General features: G+C 33.0%; 1 protein-coding gene and 1 long non-coding RNA gene across 2 annotated transcripts; one reads left to right on the forward strand and one right to left on the reverse strand.

Annotated features, from left to right (window-relative positions):
• Window positions 1-3,635: 3,635 nt before the first annotated feature.
• LOC139515397 (acetylcholine receptor subunit beta-like) lies at window positions 3,636-4,826 on the reverse strand. The gene has a single exon (XM_071304967.1). It carries the CDS (start codon window positions 4,824-4,826, stop codon window positions 3,636-3,638), a length of 1,191 nt encoding a protein of 396 aa, XP_071161068.1.
• Window positions 4,827-15,932: 11,106 nt separating this feature from the next.
• Window positions 15,933-21,286, forward strand: LOC139517184 (uncharacterized). Its single transcript, XR_011663102.1, has 5 exons — window positions 15,933-16,560; window positions 17,396-17,601; window positions 18,082-18,148; window positions 18,465-18,536; window positions 20,421-21,286. It is a non-coding gene; the product is annotated as an uncharacterized lncRNA (long non-coding RNA).
• The last annotated feature ends 1,048 nt before the right edge of the window (window positions 21,287-22,334 follow it).

Below are 22,334 nucleotides of genomic sequence, written 5' to 3' on the forward strand. Positions count from 1 at the left end.
CATCGTCAACAATTTATTAGTTTGTGATTAGGTTTAGTTTATGGTGAACCACAAGTGATAGGTCAATGATATTTGGTATGCAGTTGTATAACCATTGGCTCATCTCATTTCAATGGAGATTCTTCAGCCATGCCCCCTCGGTCATAGTCTGTCAACTTTTAACATTTTGCTTAGTTAACATGTATTAGTTTGTGATAAGTTCAATTAAACAATGAACTGATGGTGTTAAGTCAATAATATTTGGTATGCAACTATATTGGCAATTGCACGTATTGTTTTTATAGATTATATAGCCCTAACCCCTTGTCATGATTCATTGACTTTGAAACTTTTACAAAGTCAATGGTATTTGTTATGCAGTTGTTTTAGCATTGGCACATCTCATTTTTATGGAGACTGTATAGGCTAGACTTAAGCCATGTACCCTTAATCAGGATTCATCGATTTTTGAATATTTGCATAACTTACATGCAATTTTATTTCAACATTTGCATTACCAAAAAGTCGAGATCCCCACTCCTACACCATATATATATATATATATATATATATAAAGTGCCTAGAAAATCAACCTAACGATGTTAGAGTAGATTTGATTCGTAACTTCCTCCCCGGCCCCCGGGGCTGGAACCTGTACTTTGTATTTCTAACTTCTACGACAACACCGCCTAGCATTGAGCAGAGACCTTATCTCCTCCTCTTATTCTATATACTTGTATGAGACAATAAAACAAATCAAATGAAATATTGGGGAAGTCCCCGGGACCCCCCCCCCTTTTTTTGAGAAGTTGTAAATGGTCGAGATATCCACCCCTAAGTCATATATATTCCTGTTCGTCATTTCAAGAACATTTGAATGACATTCAGGGTTAATCTCTTGGTGTCACTTATAAATATCACTTTACTAGATCAAACCATTGTGTACTGTACTTTGCCCAATGTTAGCCATAGAAAAGAGGGACGAAAGATACCAAAGGGACAGTCAAACTCATCAATCTAAAATAAACTGTCAACACCATGGCTAAAAATGAAAAAGACAAACACAAACAATAGTACATATGACACAACATAGAAAACTAAAGAATAAACAACACGAACCCCACCAAAACTAGGGGTGATCTCAGGTGCTCTGGAAGGGTAAGCAGATCCTGCTCCACATGTGGCACCCGTCGTGTTGCTTATGTAATAACAAATCCGGTAAATAGTCTAATTCGGTATGTCACATTCATGAAAGGGAAGGGGATTGTAGTTACGACGTAAGGAACATATCCGATATCATTTGTGAAACGGTTATTCCATAACGGTCAACCAACTCGTGATGTCGTCCGTAAAATTTACGAAGGGATGATTTCAACTTCACCATTTGAAACTCTTGGTTTAATAGCTTTCTTGTGAGCAGCAACCCTCCATCAAAAAAATCATGATAGGAAATGCAAGCACGGGAATATCGTATCAATTGGGAGATATATACCCCGTATGCAGGTGCTGCTGGAATGTTGCTACTTAGAAATGGAAAGTTCACAATTGGAAAGCTGAAATCATCTCTTTTGTCGTAAAGTTTTGTTTTCAACCGACCCTTATTGTCAATTTCTAGATGTAAGTCAAGATTTGAGGCCGACTTAACTGTATCTGTAGTATCCTTTATCTCTAGTTCGATTGGATAGACGCGTTCCACATAGTCACCAAATTTTGAATTATTTAGTGAAAGAACATCATCTATAAATCTATCAGCGGAAAGTAGCGTTAAATGATATTGCTAACTTCTTGTCTTTCTTCCTAAGAAGTTCCTGCATGAAGTCAGCCTCATAATAATAAAGAAACAAGTCGGCAAGTAGAGGGGCACAGTTTGTTCCCATTGGAATGCCGACAGTCTGTTGAAAAACACGACCTCCGAACGTAACAAATATGTTGTCAATCAAGAAGTCAAGCATCTTGATAATATCAGTTTCAGAGAATTTTTTGTTTGAATCCTTAAAAAGTAGGATTTATCCCTCCCTAAGACAAGATACTTGTATCTACGTTGGTCATTATTTTTTATGAAGCAAAGCAATACCAACTCTATCAATTTGTCTTTTAGTTTGGAATGTGGAATACTTGTGTAAATAGTAGAAAAGTCAAATGTTTTAATACTGTTACAAGATGAAAGAGAGTTACATTGTATGTACTCTAAAAGATCTTTGGAATTTTTAAGTATCCACATCTGATTCACAGCACCTCTAGAATAGGCAGTTTCACAATAACTTTGAAGCCCGTCTTTGATTGCTGATAAAATAGATGTTAATAATTTAGAAAGAGGTTTCATGGAGCACTTTGAAGACCCAGCAGTATACCGTTGTTTGTAAGGACACTTATGTAGTTTAGGTATCCAATACAGTGATGGAAGATAGAAATAAAAATGACGAGTTATGGGAGCTTTGTTTGGATTTTTTAAGTAGCCACATCTGATTCACGCCACCTCTAGAATAGGCAGTTTAACAATTACTTTGAAGCCCGTCTTTGATTGCTGATAAAATAGATGTTTATAATTTAGAAAGAGGTTTCGTGGAGCAATTTGAAGACCCAGCAATATACCGTTGTTTGTAAGGACACTTGTGTAGTTTGGGTATCCAATACAGTGATGGAAGATAGAAATAGAAATGACGAATTATGGGAGCTTTGTTTGGGAGACCTCGAAACAGCATCATGTTACAATTATTTCTTGTTTTCATTGTACTTATTCATGCTTTCTTTGACAAGTTTTAACTTTTACCCGGACAAAATTGTGAAATTGGCAGCATTAAAGAAGTATTATGAGTATGGTTTATAATGAATGCGGATGACTGCATCTTTTACTTGATGTCAATAAAAATATGAGTTTATTTCATTGTTTAACGGGTACACTGTTTCACCTACAACTTACACAAGTTGTCCATGACTATCCTTTCAAACGCAAATTTTTATTATCCTCTACACAAAGTAAAAATTCAACTGAATATTTGATCTCAAAGATAAGGAATGAAAGGTTCTTTGAAAATCCTTCGATCATTCCGTTCGATAAAAACACGGATTCATAATTCTACTTAGTTGGTTTTATCATTTTTGTCTCCTCTTACATTAATTATTAACGTTAAATGAAAACAAACATGAATATTACTGATTATTTTTTTAAATGATGAACATTCAAAGAAATCCAAATATTGCCATAGTCCAATAATGAGTAATCATTAATGAAAACAAACATTATCACTGTCTATTTTATGACATATAAACCTTTCAATCCTATTTACATGGTGATAATGATAATGGATTTGTGTATAACGTCGGCAACTATCATATACATATCTGGACAAAAATTAACTGACAACGCCACATGTGGCTAAAAAATAAAAAGACAAACAGACAAATAATAGTACACAAGACACAACATAGAAACTAAAGACTAAGCAACACGATATTATCTAAATCAAGGTCATGCCATGCTAGCTTATATTTAAGTACTTTAGGTGCAATGATTTTGGTGTAACTGTACAGGATAAAAATAGGAACAAACTGATTTTTGAAAATAAATTGTAATTGAAGATACCTCTTTGTGATGAAGAACGTTGCTGGTGTTGATGGCATCATTTTCTTTATTAGTAAAGTGAAAAGGGTGTGTTTTAATTTGCAGCTACATAGCAAAAACATATTAATGTTATCAAGAAAATCAAAATAAAACCACTCCAAAAGAAAATGAAGTCGAATGCTGTAATAACTTCTTTCCAAGTAACGGTATGTTCCAGTTTCTCTTCGGTAGATCCAGGCCCTTTAATTTCTTCAACCTGATTTTTCTTTTTGTTTATATATGAAACTATTCTTTTTATAATATTTGGTATTTTCTTCTCCTCTTCTGAGTAGAAACCTGCACGAATTTGAATAGCACTTATCGTGACAACTAATGTAGCAATACTCAGCATTAACATAAGATAGATTGCAATAATTGAAGTTGAGTCCCCACTTTTAGGAAGGCTACCACTAACAATTGTTAGGAATACAGCAAATGTCAGCCACACTGTAATTGCATAACCGAGTCGCTCTCCACTTTCACATGGAATAACAAATGTTAACAGATTAAGTAGTGATACCATTACAACAGGTATCATGATATTTAGAACAAAGTATTGTGGTTTACGTTGTACTGTGATTGAAAAGGTGATTTTCACTTCAAATCCATCATGGTCTACGTTATAAGAGGTTGTCTTTACTGACCATTCACCGTTGGAAGTGAAATCTTCATACAACTGTACCCCATTACTTCCGACCGTCATATTCACATCAGTTGACTTATAACTCCAACATACAAAAATTAGATCACATGTCTGTTTGTCAAATGGAAAGAAAGTCGTGTCCACAGTACATCTAGTTTCGAATAACTCAAACGGTTCCCACAATACGGTACCCGTAGACTGGACATTAACAACCACAAAACTAGAGCCAAGTTCGTGCATTTTAGAAAATCCATTTTGTACAGAAATATCTGGTTTCCAAACATTACCTTGCGGATAATAAAATTCCTGTATGTTACCATACGATCCCGGTGTCCAAGTAAGATAATCATCTGTCCAGGTTATTGATAGATATCCTGTTGTAGTAAATTTCTCCGCTATCTCATCTAAACTGGTAATTCCAGCAAGATAATACTCCACCGACACAAGTGTTGAAACTGTCTGGTCATTGCTCGGCCTCGCGTTTACATTATAACTGTTTGTTGTGAATAATTGCGTCAAAAGATCGTTTAAATTTGTTCCTGTCTGGCATAAAGATATGCCTAAATTCAAAATAAAAACGAGTAAAACTATGTGATATCTCATATTACAACTTTAGAATTAATCTTGTATTATACACTACATCCAAATCAAAAATGAAGATTATTCCAATATAGAATTACAAATCAATTTAAACCTAATTACATCGTAATGTTTAATTTACATTAAGTATTAATTTTTAAATCGTTTGGGATTTGAAAGTTAAAAGAAATAAATGTATCCGAATATATTTCATAAATTGATATCGATAATACAGATTTGTTCCAGTGTAAATGAGCAGTAGATTTCTTTTGTACCACACATTCGATGTTAAATGACCTTTATAAAATAATTTTAAGAATCAAAACACTTCTATTATAAAAAAATATATTATCACTTTATAATACAAACAGGAATATACTGTTGACACAAAAATATGTCTCGCCTTAATGATATTTTGATAGTATCGAAAATGACTAAATGTGTACGGTCAAATTATAACCTCCCTCGAAAAAGGCAATGCAACTACAACTACAAACATCATTGACTTATGATCACTTATCATAAGTGGTTCCTTTTAGTCAAACCAAAACTTGAATGCGTGTATATAAACTACTAGTAAGTCAAAGTATCAAAGTCAATAGACCCTGACTGAGGGGCCTTGGCCAAATGATCTCAATGGAAATGAAAAGTGCCAATGTTCATATAATTGCATATACTGATGCATTGTTGACGCCGACGAAACCGGAAACAGTACGCTTTAATTCCGTTTTTTCGACTTTGTTTAAGGTTTTATCAATAAGCAAGCAAAATTCATTAATTGCTTGTAACAACTTTTCTTAAAACTGATGAAAAGACAACTGCACAGATAATAAGTTGGATTTTTCTTTTGTGCATTCATGTTGATTGTCTTTTTCATAAGCATTAGTGATTTCCTTATTTCTACTTCTACTAGAATCGTCATTATTCGTGGGATACCAACTTTCGTGGTCGTTGTAGGAACAGGTGAAGCACGAAGTTAAATGTTCAGCGAACATCAAATTTTCAATCAGGTTATATGCAGACTTTTGTACATAAATTAGACCGTTAGTTTTCTCGTTTGAATTGTTTTACATTTGTCATTTCGGGGCCTTTTATAGCTGACTATGCGGCATGGGTTTTGCTGATTGTTGAAGGCCATACGGTGATCAATAGTTGTTAATTTCTGTGTCATTTTGGTCGTGTAAAGAGTTGTCTCATTGGCAATCATACCACATTTTCTTTTTTGTATTTCGAAAAGGCAAGTTTTTTGGGACCACGAAAATTGGAACGCACGAAAATAAATGAATACACAGTATATAATTTAAACCAATCTACTCGGAACTTCCGATACTTCCGATTCTTCCGAGAAAAATATATCATTACTGTATAAATTTCAGGAAAAAATTAAAAGTTAAACTTAGGAACTGAATCAATAAATATAATGCATTATAATCTTTGATATTTCAGTCAGTTTGCCCGAGGTCGTCTTGATAGGTGATGAATTATATATTTAAGTCAAAAGGTCAAACGAATATGTCCGAGTAACGTCCCAGTAGATTTGTGTAAGTAGATTAATTTAAGTTCTGACCTAGTCTTATCCAGATTTATACTTACATTGTATTTAAGTGTGCCAAATAATATAACTGTTTAGATCATGTGTACTGAAAATCTTTCTTTTTCTTTCATAATAATAATTGACGGATCGATTGTTGGTGTTTAGCGCCACTTGCAGAACTATTGGCTCTATCGTGTTTTTTTATTTGCGAAGGAAGTCAGAGTAACGGAAGAGAATCATCAATTTTCGACAGGAAGTAATATATTTGTCCAACACATTGAAGGCAATGCCTTCCAATAACCGACGACTTACCGAGAAGTCGACCAGTTCTGTGTAAAGGGGGGTGGGTTCAATTATCCCTGCTGATTAGTCTTCTGTCTCGCTCATTCCAGTCTGTTTATCAATTATGAAGGTTCGAACTGTAAGCTTTCAAATTGTTTCTATAGTGGATTCTGTGGAATTTTAGTTCATGGAAAATATTTTTGGCGTCAATATATCTGTCATGACACCCGTCGACTTGGCAACTCAGCAGTGGCGGATCTAAAACTTTTCCTAAAAGGGGGGCGCTGACTGACCTAAGGGGGAGCCCGCTCCAGTCATGCTTCAGTGATTCCCTATATAATTAACCAATTTTAACTACGAAAAGGGGGGGGGGGGCTCCGCCTTTGGCAAGTAGTAACGTTCTAGTCGTAAATCTGTCCAGCGTGAATGGCGTCGCGTATGTGTAGCTTGGTGAAATATTGACGTTGGTTTTTTAACTATAGACCATGCTGTTGTAAAGTGTGGATATGATTTCAAATGAATACTAAGTGCCATTGCATAAAAGATAATATCTGTAACAAAAAAAATGAAAGATGGCATAATGTATGTCTTTTTTTCTTCAGATTTTCGCAACAAAGTATTAATCTTTCTCGGCTAGTGGATATAGACATTTTTAATAACTTTTTCTTTGTTATATTGAATTTATTTTTTTTGGTATTGCCAGTCCTCTCTTAATTATAAACTATTTACATTGGCACCAATATGTTTATCTTCACTAGCAACTTGCTAATATAAAATCCATGACCACATACGGAAAAGTCATATAAAAAAATTAAATAACAACGATTTTAATTATATTTGTTATATGCTTGCATCATTAATTTGTGGTAAGCGGTTCATAAAACACTGATACACAAAATCTGTACAAATTATAATTTGTTCAACATTACAATTGGTACACAACATACAAATGTATATATATAATGATACTTTCTGCAAAGAAGGTCAACAAAATTGATGAGCGACAACATTTAACTGCCAATGGAGTAAAAGTCTGAATTGGATACGAAAAGTAATTATCCTTACAACTGACAACGTACTGTTCCCTCAAAGTTTTGTTGCATGCTAGACCTTTTATTAACGTGCAGAGAGCAACAAATCAGATTTAACGTCCAATTCAGACAGGAGGTCCGAGTACACAGTTATTTCGTAGTGCATTTCTTTTAGACAATAAATGAAAATTAAAAAAATCCCACCTGCGCTTTCTCAATAATATTTTTACAGTGTGTTGTACTACTTTTGGGACAAATTATATCAAAATTATAGAAAATTTCATCAGCTCTAACTCAAAATATGGACAATTGTATGTTAAGGGGGTCTTGAAATCTTTTGACAGCTTCCGAAGTGCTAATTTTTTACCTTTTTCAGCCGGACCTTATCACTACTTTACATTAATATTTATAACCCAAATTATTTTACAGTGTCATTTCTCCCCCAACTTGCTATATGAGGCATAAAACATGGAGAAATAAATTTGGAAGGGGTATAACAAAAATTGGCAAGTAACACACTGTCCACACTCAGGAATCAAAGGACGATAACTGTGTACTCGGACCAGGACATGGCTTCGGATTTATAAATCATACACTCCAAAAGTATCTCCTTCTTCAAGGCAGAAGAAATCTTGTTACAAACTTTCTATATCTTTTTATCTATATTTCACCTTTTCCGTATTAATAAGGGAAGACATATACGTTTTATTTTGCCTCAACAGAGTAAGGTGCACATAATAATGATATGCAATCACTCCCTCAACCATGCATTACAGATAGGTCTTGAATATCTCTTATCCTGAGAGATGCAAACTGTAAAAACAAACGTAGAAACATGTTGATAATATGGTGGCCATTTCTGCTTTTCGTGTTTTTGCGTTTTCTCCTCTCACTTTTCCAATGCGAAATAGGGAAATCGAGAATTCGAGAAAGCGAAATCGAGAAAGTAAGAAATCGGGAAATCGGGAAGTCGGGAAATCGAAAAATCGATTTCGCTTTCTCGATTTCTCGATTTCCCGATATCGCGTTTGCAAAGTGAAAGGAGAAAACACGAAAACGCGAAAAGTCGAAATCCGGCCACCGTATGATAATGTATATATACAATCAAATTTATTTCGTTATCTAATAATTTTTTATTACAAAATTGCGACCCTTTGTTCTATTTTTTTGTGACTTCAGAACGGAGACAGGAATTATCATACAAAATTAAAAATAGGAACAAAAAAGCCGTAAGCTTCCAAGTACGGAAAAGTAGACGCCATTCCCCTAAAAAATCCAATTATTGGTAGTGCGCAACTATCATTATTATGCATAATCATTGTAATGATGAGTTCAAATGAGTAGGCTTTAACGAAAACTAAGGTGTCTATGCAAAATGTAGTCACGATGTCACCCTTACTTTTGCTGTTTCGTTTGTTTAATTTTTTCAAGTCGTGAAGACGATTCAGCTAATAAAACTCTCATAACTTATTTGGTGACTGCCGATAACTTCATCTTAATTAAACGGAAATTTCAGAAGCTATACTGTATCATTCTATAAAGAAATTCTCAGAACAGAGTTTTGAGATATATTAATTTCTACAAAGAAAAAATTGCTGAACTGTTTTGTGCGATATTTACTTTAATTCTATTCATTTGTACTTCAATTATCTGTTTATCCAATTTGCTTAATTTCGATGAGTATTACTTAGATATAAGAAGATGTGGTATGAGTGCCAATGAGACAACTCTCCATCCATATAACAATTTATAAACGTAAACCATTATAGGTCAATGTACGGCCTTCAACACGGAGCCTTGGCTCACACCGAACAATAAGCTATAAAGGACCCCAAAATTACAAGTGTAAAACCATTCAAACGGGAAAACCAACGGTCTTATATATATGAAAAAACACCAAAAAACTTGCATACATTATTTTCGAATTGATACGTAACTCACTTGCAAAATTTCCTAAAAATCCAGGATATACAAATTAGAGTTATTCCTCTTCGTGTGTTAAAATATTTAACTTATAGTTTCAGAATCTATTGGAACCCATTTATTTTCTGATCGACTGATCGGACAAATTCTAAGCGTTGCAGTCATACTTTTCCCGCACAAAAGGTGTATATCACAAAAAAACAACTGTACATACATATATACGAGTGTGTTATCTTTCCTTAAACTTATAATTATTATAACGCTTATGATATTCGTAAGACAAATTTGTCTTCAAGAATTTCAAAGAAGTTAACCATTGTTTAAATCTCATAAATTCATTAAATATATACAGGTCAATGTTACAAAATGATATTTATGTTGTAATCGCAAACACTCCAAACGGAGTGCGGTTATATGTGACGATAAGTTACGGGTCCAACAACTCAGATAATAAGAACAAGAAAGTGAAAGTGTATCGAACATACCCTCAGAAAAAAAGACACAAACATTACAAAGCAAGCCCTAAAGGAGACGAACAACTGAGCTGAGCAAAATTTGGAAGACATGGAAAGAAACAAAACGAAAATCCATTGACAGGAAGAAAGGAAGAGAAACTACAGTTGCCTTATGTCCCCCTTAGGACGAAAGTTGATAAAGTCAAAGTTAAGTCAAGGTAAGGTAAGGTAAGGGTCTACTGCTATACATGCATCACACATGTGTGTCCACACTTATCATTAACGTCACAAATCGAAAAGGAGCAATCGGTAATTTACAGATCAGACGACTATTCTGGAAGCCAAAGATCATTTTTAGACGGCAAAAGTGTGTATCTTGTGAGGTTCGTGCACACAAACACTACACTTAATGGTGATGAAAGATCAGAAAATTAATAGATTTAAAGGCAAAGAAAAATTATTACGGAATAATTCCAAATTGTTTTTAGAACTATAGACAAACAATAAAATTGAGAATGGAAATGGGGAATGTGTCAAAGAGACAACAACCCGACCAAATAAAAAACAACAGCAGAGGATCACCAACAGGTCTTCAATGTAGCGAGAAATTCCCGCACCTGTAGGCGTCCTTCAGCTTGCCCCTAAACAAATATATACTAGTCCAGTGATAATGAACGCCATACTAATTTCCAAATTGTACACAAGAAACTAAAATTAAAATAATACAAGACTAACAAAGGCCAGAGGCTCCTGACTTTTTTTTTTATTTGCTTCCCTAACCAGAAAAAAAATTTCTATCGTGATTTTTAATTGTCTTTAGTTAAGAATTGTTATAATTCAGGAAACACAGAAAATTATTTCGAGAATGAAACGATTCCTCGACTGGATTGTTTGACAACGAATGTTAAAAGTTGGAAAAGTTAACCTTAGATGAATTTGATATTTTCGAACGGTCTTTTTGTTATTTCCGTTGTCCATATGTTTATGCGATGTTTGCCAAAACTTGAAGCTCTTTATATGCGTTCCTGATAAAATTCTGTGAACGTCCCAAGTTGGGATCATCGTAAGTGGCCCTATATAATTTATTTTTTGAAATCCGATCGTTTATAGTCACTGTTTGGATTGTTGACATATGTTTGTATACTAGATAGCATTGAAATATTTGATAAACATTGATAAATTTGTTGTAGGACTCCAAATGTCTAAAGATTGTTGTGAGCGTTGGGTTCTCATCTTATTGGCATATACCAACACGACACTGTACTTATATACAGGATTTATTTAAATATGAAAAAAAGTATTGTCTGTAAACGTTATGATATTACTTCGTCGGTAACGACTAATTATTAAAAATATTAATTACAATTTATTTCTCATCCCCCCCCCCCCCCCCCCCCCCAAAAAAAATAACAAAATTATTTGGTGACTTTTGATGTAATTTTCGAAACATAGTTTATTTTATGAGATGAAGAACTTTAAGATCAAAACCTTTATACGCCTTTTTCAATTATTTTTCATTTCCCAAATTGGAAAACATATGAGGTGTCAACAACCAATTAGAACTGATACGTTTATTTCTTTATCCCGGTCCTAATGACATCGGGCAGATTGAAAGTAAATGACCTAAAATCAATCATCTTGCAGTAGCAACATTTATTGTCAATAAAACGTTTACAATGACGAAATATTTGCCTTTTCAACTAAATATATCAAATTACTATTGGCCTTAATGTTAACCACTATATCGCTACTTTTATGGGTGAATTAACTGTTTTCATTGTGTGCAGATTTGAATGTCTTGCAAACGACTAACAATAAATTTGATTTATAAGGTATAAATTTATCAAAGCTTTGCAGATTGATCATTATGTTTTCGTTAGTCTTTTTTATTCACTTTGTTGTTTTCATTTACCGTCCTTTATAGACCAGTAACACGAGCTACAACACAATTAATCTGTGAGAATGATGGCTTTTGAGCCAAACTCCGGATATTTGAAAGGAAATGTACGACCGGGTAATTTACTTGAAATCCATTATTCTAACGTCAGATGAAACACTTTACCAAACAAAAAGCTGAAAAGTGAACACGATGCTGATAGACTTGTCAGTACTTCAAACAACGTTTGATTGGCTCTTGTGAATGTTGTTATTGCTAATATTTGGACAATAAGATTCTCTGTATAATTATAGAATTAATTTTCATGTTACGCATAGTTATATAGTATTATATAATTTAAGACTCTGTCAATCTTTAAAAATAGTTGAACTAGAAGTTGATTTGCGATATTTGAACAATTATAATTCACAAAAAAATAATTGCATGCCGTTAAAAAAATATTAAGCAAGCGAAACGTTCACAAATCAGTATAATCAATATCATTATCAAGGTATCCAACAACCAAACGATCAAACACCACAGAAAATCCAAAAGTCAATTTCCCGTAAATTATTATAATACAGTCTTTTACCCTTTTAAGAAGCCGGAGTGCCCGGAGAAATCAACAAACCTTCGATAGGAAAACTGACAATCCTAGTCAATTTTAAAAGATTGACTGGCTAGTGATTACAGTAGTAGAACTACTTAGACCACTTGGTCCCCGATGCCCCCGACAATAACAGAGGTTTAGTGTTTATTGTAAATCGTCGTTCAATGGTAAATTCATAAGTATAAAATATAAAGTACTAGTATATGTATGAAATTCAATGTTATTATTGCCATGATTACAATTTTTCATTTTTTTTCGTCATCCTGTACCGACCCACTCATTTTTACGTGGCTGATATATTCTCAAAAAAAAAGGTCCAGTACATAGACTAGTTATGCTATGCCTACATCAACTTAAGTAACAGGTTGCTATTATTTCACTGAATATTGTCGTTTGAAAATTAATAATTTTCCCTACCATGCGGGTCTTACAAAGTAATTTTTTCTAAAATATATGCAGTAAATTTTTACATAACATATTAGAATATCCTTTGAGCACCTGCCCTTGGTACATTTAGCATTACTACCATAGTGTATCAGCCACGAGGAGGGAAAGATAATAAAGTTTTGAACTTTGTTAAAAGCTTGAATATTCATTTTTAAGTTGTTTTTGTGGCTGAGTGTCCTTTAATCAGATGCTCGTGGTTACTCCCGCATTTAGATAACTATAAAATTTGTTCATCTTCACCAGCCACGAAGAGGGTTTAAAAATTACCAAAGATGAAATCCTGGATAATCATAGGTCTGTTCTATGTTCCTTTGGAATTTCAACCAAAGATGAAGAACTGGATCTTCCATCACTGTATTGGATACCTAAACTACATAAGTGTGCTTACAAACAACGGTATATTGCTGGGGCTTCCAAGTGCTCCACGAAACCTCTTTCTAAATTATTAACATCTATTTTATCAGCAATCAAAGACGGGCTTCAAAGTTATTGTGAAACTGCCTATTCTAGAGGTGGCGTGAATCAGATGTGGATACTTAAAAATTCCAAAGATCTTTTAGAGTATATACAATCTAACTCTCTTTCATCTTGTAACAGTATTAAAACATTTGACTTTTCTACTCTGTACACAAGTATTCCACATTCCAAACTAAAAGACAAATTGAAAGAGTTGGTATTACTTTGCTTCATAAAAAAGAATGGCCAACGTAGATACAAGTATCTTGTCTTAGGGAGGGATAAATCCTACTTTGTAAAGAATCACTCTGATTCAAACAAAAAATTCTCTGAAACTGATATTATCAAGATGCTTGATTTCTTGATTGACAACATATTTGTAATTTCGGAGGACGTGTTTTTCAACAGACTGTCGGCATTCCAATGGGAACAAACTGTGCCCCTCTACTTGCCGACTTGTTTCTTTATTATTATGAGGCTGACGTCATGCAGGAACTTCTTAAGAAGAAAGATAAGAAGTTAGCAATATCCTTTAACTCTACTTTCCGCTATATAGATGATGTTCTTTCACTAAACAATTCAAAATTTGGTGACTATGTGGAACACATCTATCCCATCGAACTAGAGATAAAGGATACTACAGATACAGTTAAGTCGGCTTCATATCTTGACTTACATCTAGAAATTGACAATGAGGGTCGGTTGAAAACAAAACTTCACGACAAAAGAGCTGATTTCAGCTTTCCAATTGTGAACTTTCCGTTTCTAAGTAGCAACATTCCAGCAGCACCTGCATACGGGGTATATATCTCCCAATGGATACGATATTCCCGTGCTTGCATTTCCTATCATGATTTTCTTGATAGAGGGTTGCTGCTTACAAGGAAGCTATTAAACCAAGAGTTCCAAATGGTGAAGTTGAAATCATCCCTTCGTAAATTTTACGGACGCCATCACGAGTTGTTTGACCGTTATGGAATAACCGTTTCACAAATGATATCGGATATGTTCCTTACGTCGTAACTACAATCTCCTTCCCTTTCATGAATGTGACCTACCGAATTAGACTATTTACCGGATTTGTAATCACATAAGCAACACGACGGGTGCCACATGTGGAGCAGGATCTGCTTACCCTTCCGGAGCACCTGAGATCACCCCTAGTTTTTGGTGGGGTTCGTGTTGTTTATTCTTTAGTTTTCTATGTTGTGTCATGTATACTCTTGTTTTTCTGTTTGTCTTTTTCTTTTTTAGCCATGGCTTTGTCAGTTTGTTTTAGATTTATGAGTTTGACTGTCCCTTTGGTATCTTTCGTCCCTCTTTCTTTAACTCATAAAAGCTTATTTTTAACGGATATGTTGCTGCTTCTTGTGCATGGTCAACGAACACGTAACATAATAGATTATATGGTTGCATCATTCAGTCATGTTATAATCAATATTTGAGCTGTTTTTTCTTTGTATGATTCCGCCAATGTTAGGTCAGTTAAAGAAATACAAATTATTGTCAATCTGTAAATATGTGCCTATGAATGTTTGATAATTTGTTTCAAATTATCGTGATGAATTGCCCTGTAATATTTTCCACTGTTATATAGAAAAAATCAATATTTGAAAAACCTACATCATGCGGATGTCATCGTTGAAGATTCCAAGCTTTGACTTGATAAAGAGATAGATATGTACATATGCGTTTAATGTATACAGTTATTGAGCACTGTTACTTAAACGTGTTGCGTTTTACAAAAATGTGTCTGCAACACATTCTGATAGCACATATATTTTGACATTTTATAATAAATCTGTCCAAGTTTTAAATGATCATTAACATATAAATTGAAATGGATTATTTTTCTTGATCTATCTTTATTTAAGTCCTAAATATGTAATACTAGCTTTTACACTGTATGAAAGAAAAGATAAGCTACACGTCTTGCTATCAAACTTGTGTTTTCATCAGACTTTTAAATAATGTTATTTCTTGTTTTGACTAATGGAATTTAACAGTGACATATAAGTCTATTATTACATTTTTGTTCAGGTTTCATATCAAATTAGCTTTAAATATTTTCAATGCATTAAAACTTCTGAAATAAATTTGAAACTGAAAGAAAGTCTTGTTATTTTAACATTTTGACTGTGATTAAATTGAACGACTTGTTTCAAAGCCTTCGTTAATTGATGGGTGAAGATAAATTGAATATTACCATCAGCAGGTGTGACTATCAGATGTATACCACCTGCTATAGAGTAGCTCTTCAAATACTAGACAAACCATCATCTATTAATTTACTCTATTAACTACAATAATTATACAGTGAAACATTTAAGAGCAAGCTAAGGAGTTCTTACATGTAAATATGTTAAGGTTTCTTGTTTTGAATCTTGATATATTTTCTCTTATAACTACAATAATTAGAGTGAAACGTTGAAAACGAAGCTAGCTTAGGAGTTTTTACATGTAAATATGATATACATGTTAAATACTTAAATCCGTGTTAATGAAAATTCTTGTACTTTAAGGTGACTTCCGATACTAAGGGAGATAACAACATTTTACTGATGTAAAACTGGTTCCCGTTTAAAAATTTAGGATATATCGCCTGTATATCTAGGTCACGGTAACAGTTCCGATGTCGTCTGTTGTCAACGTGTGTAAACAACTTCCAAGTTACAGCTCATCGCTCAGAAGAAAGGAAGGTTTATCATAAAGGATAAATGCATGCGTTCTTTAAAAATAAAGAATATGAATAGCTTCAGCCTGAAAGTTCACACAGTCTTAAATGATTCTCAACTTATAATATCATATGATATAAGTTTTTGAGAGTTGGAGAAATTCGGCGTCCGATCACAGACAGTGATGTTTCGTTTGACGGAACCTGGAAAGAAGGTCGACGGCTAGCTCTGATGATCACCTAGCGCAGAATATGTTCGTTAAGATGCAAAACTGTCCCCTGCGGATACTGTCTGTGAACGGAAATACGACCTTCAAGGCTTGGACCAGGAGGTGGAGGCCGTGGAGCATTTTGTCCATACCATATCGTTGTAGCTGCAGTGCATGTAACCTGCATATAATGTGTGACAGTGTAGAAACGAGGGGAAAATGGGACTGGTGGATTTGTTATCAATTCAAAAGCTGGACATGGTAAGAGAGTTCAATTTTCTCTTTATTATATATTCTCTTTAGACTTTACACATTTTACTGGTTGGAGAAGGTGTATGGTTTCATGTCTTGAATAAATGAACCTGCCCCACACCTCTCTTTTTCTTTCTTTAATTCCCCTCTATTATGGTCTGGGGTTTATGTGGTTTGAGGGTAAAAAGCTTTATTTTGAGGGGAAGTGCTGCCCAAATTTTTTATGAAGCTGGACTTAGTAATTTTTCTGGAATTTTGCCCCTGGAAGTTATTTATCATTTTTGCAATGTACACAAAGACATCTATACATAAGGGGCTTTTTAGTTTTGCATCCAAAAGGAGAGGATTATTTTGTAAATACTTATTTGGTAGCAATTATATAACCATAAATAAAATTAGAATTGAAAAAGTAAACAATTGCAGTCACAATGATTCATTCACAAAAATAATGTTTTACAAACTCAAAATATTAGTTTTCTTTATTTTATAATCAGAATTTTCATATTAAGTCATCTTTTGCATGTGATCAGAGACCAAGTCGTCGGAAACCTTACATATTTAGTCATTTAGAATGATGTGTAGAATGCAGGATAATGCATGAAGGCAAAAAAGAAAATTAAGAAGGGGGGCACCCACCCTCATTCCACATTATTAGAAATAAATGTGAGTCTGTGATCTATAAGAATAAAGGTAAACATGAATTCACAATCATATTATATAAATATAAATTGAAAAAATCAATTGTATATTCCAAATAAAATTATGAACTCAAGTCTACATAGTTTATAGTTTATCTAATTAACCAATACATGTGCAGACTGACATTTCATATCATATTTTTCAGGAATGATACATGCAGGAATTTGTGCCACACATTTCAACAATTTCCTTAATGGATTGAATGTACTGTCTGTGAATTCATCAGCCATACTTAAAGAAAAAGGAGAATTAAACTGGAAAGAAAATATTTGCAGTTGCAAAAGAATCCTGTAAATAAATTCAAAAGAAGAAACAGTTTTAAACATGGTTAATTTAAAGAATAATTGGAAGGTAATTAAACCTTTAGTCATATAATTCATAAATTTTTCTAAGTAGATATAAAGTATAATGAGGACCATAATTATATTCATATTTGCACTTAAGTAGTCATAAAAATGAATTAACAGATCTTGGTAATAATTTCAAGTTTAGGGTCAATATTTCAAATCAATTTTGTGGTAAAGCATTGTTATATATACTTGAAGACTTTCATGTATAGAACATGACAGAATTTGTTTCAACAAAAATATTGAACTAGAATTAGTTACATATGTATAATTTATTAAATGAAATCTATATTAATGTATAATTTCAACAAATTTAATGAAACCTATTTGGTTTTGAAAGCCTTTATACATATTATTATTACAAATTTCATTGTTAACAGCCTGAGTTTCCAGTTAATTTTAAATGTAATATGTTTTAGCTATAGTATTTGAACACTGCATGCACTTTCATTTATATATATTTGTTATCACTTTTTTTCATTAGGTTGAAGCTAGTTATGTTGCAGAATTGCAAATGTTTGGTACTGGTTGAAACTATGAAAGTAATACAGGTAAATTTAAAGAATTTATACTTTAACTTTATTAATAGAAAAGATATTCCCAAATGTCAAGGTGAAAGTGGACATTGTAGATTCTAAACACCCATGTGAAAGCAACAGTCTTCTATGGTGAGAGGATGCCATACTTAGCAATGCTCTTGTTATTATATGGAATATGGCTTTTTTTATCATTATTTTCACTATTTTGATATTGAACAACCAACATTGATAAAAAGTAATATAAAACTCTCACTTTTTATGAATCATATATTATCTGATTATATTAATTTACTTATTTAATTTTTGTTATATTTGTTATCAATTGTAGGTCTCATGGTCATCATTTAACAGCAGGTTATTAGCAGCAGTTTTGTAGAAAAATGAAGAATGACTGTCAATGGTAAATACATACATTTTAGGATAATTACATGTAGTTACCTTTGAAAAAAAACTTAGGTTCCATTTGAGACTTTTTAATCTGATAATGGTGTTTTGCAGGCATTTATAACATTTCTTTTTGGACAATATATTTAGTAGACTCAACTATAAAATGTAGGATCATGTAAACTTGTACACAGATGTCACTGACCTACATTTTCCACTTCACTGACTTTGGTTACATTAAACATCCAATTTCATATACAACAAATGTATATCTCAGCAACTAAAAGGTGTCAGATCATGCAAACTTATATATACACTCTCAGAGTCTCAGTAAGTAACTCAGCTTCCAGGCAAAAGAAGGTCACAGTGATCCACATTTTACACTATTGATTTGTACTTTATTTTATAATTTAAATACAAAGTATATTATCAAGACTGCCACTGGTTCTTATGTGCCACAATTCTGACAATGAAGATAACTATGTGATGTAGATAACTTATGTTTATTTCAAACTTGGTCACATGCTGTATATATGTAAATTTTTACCAAAAAGAACAGTTCAACTGTTTTGATTTAAGGTACACATATATGGTAAAGGTCACACCTATTAAATATACATGTATACCTTGAATTTATTTGCATTGGACCCTATAATGCTCCCTATATCATTTATATTGTCAATTATTGCATTCCAAATTGCCATTGTTCACAAAACAAAAACCACTAAAAAGGATGGCCATCATATGCAAAAGCAATATAAAATGCATACCCATCAGCTGACCTAATTATTGCAATCACTTCAAAAACCTGGCCATATATCATATTATAAAACTCTTAATGAGTACCTTTGTTAGTCAGGTATAATATAATCTTTTTAAATTGATGTTGTAATGCATGATTGGATTAATTTTGCACTCACTGAAATATTATATAGATTTAGTAGTTTATTAGTATATATTACGGCACGGGACGTTTGCGCTTTTTCATAGGACATTTGCGCTTTTTTTTGTGGACACTTGCGCTTCAAAACATAGGACATTTGCGCTTTTTAAAAATGGACATTTGCGCTTTTTACATAGGACATTTGCGCTTTTTTTTTTTTATATATCTATGACTTCCCTCCTCTTTTATCCGGGCTGTAACAGTTTAAAATTCATTTCATGGCACATTGTTGATATGTGTTTAAAAGTTTATGTACAGCTAAAAGTAAACATTCTTAAGAAATAAAATCAAGTACTGTCATCACAATTACAGATCAGTTTTAGCTTGATATTTGAAGCCCAATGAGTGAACAAATTTTGCTCTTGTTATCTGTCCTGAATGGTACTTAGCCCACATCTCAAATAAATGATCGAGTTTCTCCTTCCCACTTGAGTTGTACATTCCTTGTAGAATCATATTCAAAACAGCGTGGTCCTGGCCATTGATTGACGACCTAAATTATCCAATTGACTGGGACAGATTAGGTGAACGTTTGTCTCTATTCTTTAGAGAGTCCTAGTGCTTGAATTTTTCTCCACCAGGCTAAGGACAGATTGAAACGGCAGCACTTCAAGAGAGCTGATTGAAATACATTTCTGACAACAACCATAACCCGGTCAAGTCTCCATAACTTTAAAATCCATGATCAAGACTGTGTAAATGTGAACTCACTAATGACAAATATAAGTTAAATTTTTTTACGTAATGATAACTTCTCATTAAGATTACAGGTAGTCGACTATAGGTAAAAAGCGCAAATGTCCGATCAATTTAATACAGGTGAATCAAAATTAAAAACGCAAATGTCCATAGTATTTGAAGCGCAAATGTCCTATCGTTTTACAGGTAAAAAAGCGCAAACGTCCTGTGCCCATATATTACACCTTTTCATTACAAATAAATAAATTTAACTTTCAGGTAAATGCAGCAACAGAATGTTCCCCTGGAAAATTTACGTAGAAAATTTGGGAAAGTATGAATAAGAAATTAGAGAGGCAAACAGATAACCAGAAAACAAAGATTTTGAAAGAAAAGAATTGCCACTAATAGTAATATGCTATATCTGACTGGGAGCAACATGTACTATTCAATATGGAAGGATTGATAATTTTGACTGAGAACACAGTGAACTCTAATAATGCTATATATGACTATCAATAAGTACTTGACTGAATCAGAGGAGTAAACTATTTACACATTTGTAAATATAACAGTTATATGTTTGCTTGATTATTGAGGCATTCAAAATAAAGAAAGTTGAAAAACCTTTGAAAAAGTTATAATTTCATCATTTTTTGGTTATGTTACTATGACAACTGAAATATATAATGTATTATCATTATGCTTCATCAAACTTAAATCATTAATTGTGGAAAAGGTGACAAAGTCTTTTTTAATCCATTTACTTGCATGACTGTTACCTATGAATCGATAATTTAAAAAAAAATATATTTGGTGATTTTCGCTAACTTCTGAGTAATTTATTTTGCTCATTTAAGACCACAGTAATGCTAATATAAGCTGCATTACAATGTATCATAATATTTGTTTACATTTACATAGAAGCCATGTGTTGTTGGTCTGAAATCATGGTATTTGATCTGCCATTGTCTGTTAGGTTGTTAATCTTGCACATCAGAACAATGCAAAAACTTGAATTTTCCAACTTCATGTCCTGTTGCCATGGTAACCGTTGTTCATAGAAACCAAAAAATTGTTCTCATTTGATTGCCTTGTGAAACTGTATTATTTTGTGTTAGTTTAACAAAGGATATGACAACATATGTCACGCTTTGATCACCGATGATGAAAGATATACAAAAAACTGCTGTTGATCACTGTTTCGTTAGGGGTCACAAAAACATTTTTCGTGCAAAAAATAGTCTGGTGACCCATATTTTTTTTAATTTCTTTTTAAAGCTCATTGTTATGACCATCTTATGTCAAATTTAAAAAAATATTCATTGGACCATTTTTTTGGAAATTTAAGAAAAATAGAAATTTTTAACAAAATCTGTGTTTTTTTTTGTGGAGCAGTGTTGATGAAATTAGAGACGAAATCAATGAAAATGAATAAAACTGCCATTATTTGTGTTTTATTTACATTTTAAATAATAATTTTGTAATAAATGAAGAACAAACCCTTCAAAATACTTTCAAAGGCTTGAAAAAAATCCAGAGTTTCTACATCAGGTATGTATTTATGCATACACGTGATGTACCAACTTTGGTGACCGTTACCATGGAAACGAGTCTGGTGACATACTATTTTTAACTCAAATTTTCATAGAGGCCATTGCATAGTATATGTATGCAAATTTTAAGAAAAATTCAATGGTGAAAAAAAATTTGCTATATCTGTAGGGATCCACCTTAACTTATCTATTTTATACGGTTTGAGGAGAGCAGAACGAAGAACTTTTTTCAAACGTTATCAGTCGAATGAAAAGAAATACAAAGCACAAAGTCCCATGCTTAAAATGTGTCTTCCACGATCGATATTTACAGCCCTTTACCTAAAGATAAAGGGTATAACCCCATTGAGTATGCGATTCCAGGACCGGTTTTCTCACTATACAGAAACGAGAGAGTATACATCAATAAGATATCATCTCTACAATACAACAACACTTAAAAAAAAAGAAAACATATTGCCTTAAACAACAGACACCTGTCTAAATCATACCTCAAGCACTAAATCAGCCATTGTAGAGTCAAAAAGTGACTTCAACAAATATATAAATAGGAAAACCAATGCAACAGGGTTTTATTTTTTGAACGATACATCTTTGGGGCGGAAATTACCAGTTTCAGTATGGTGTTCTAAACCCT

Source organism: Mytilus edulis, chromosome 3 (genome assembly GCF_963676685.1).
Source record: "Mytilus edulis chromosome 3, xbMytEdul2.2, whole genome shotgun sequence".
Lineage (NCBI taxonomy): Eukaryota > Metazoa > Mollusca > Bivalvia > Mytilida > Mytilidae > Mytilus > Mytilus edulis.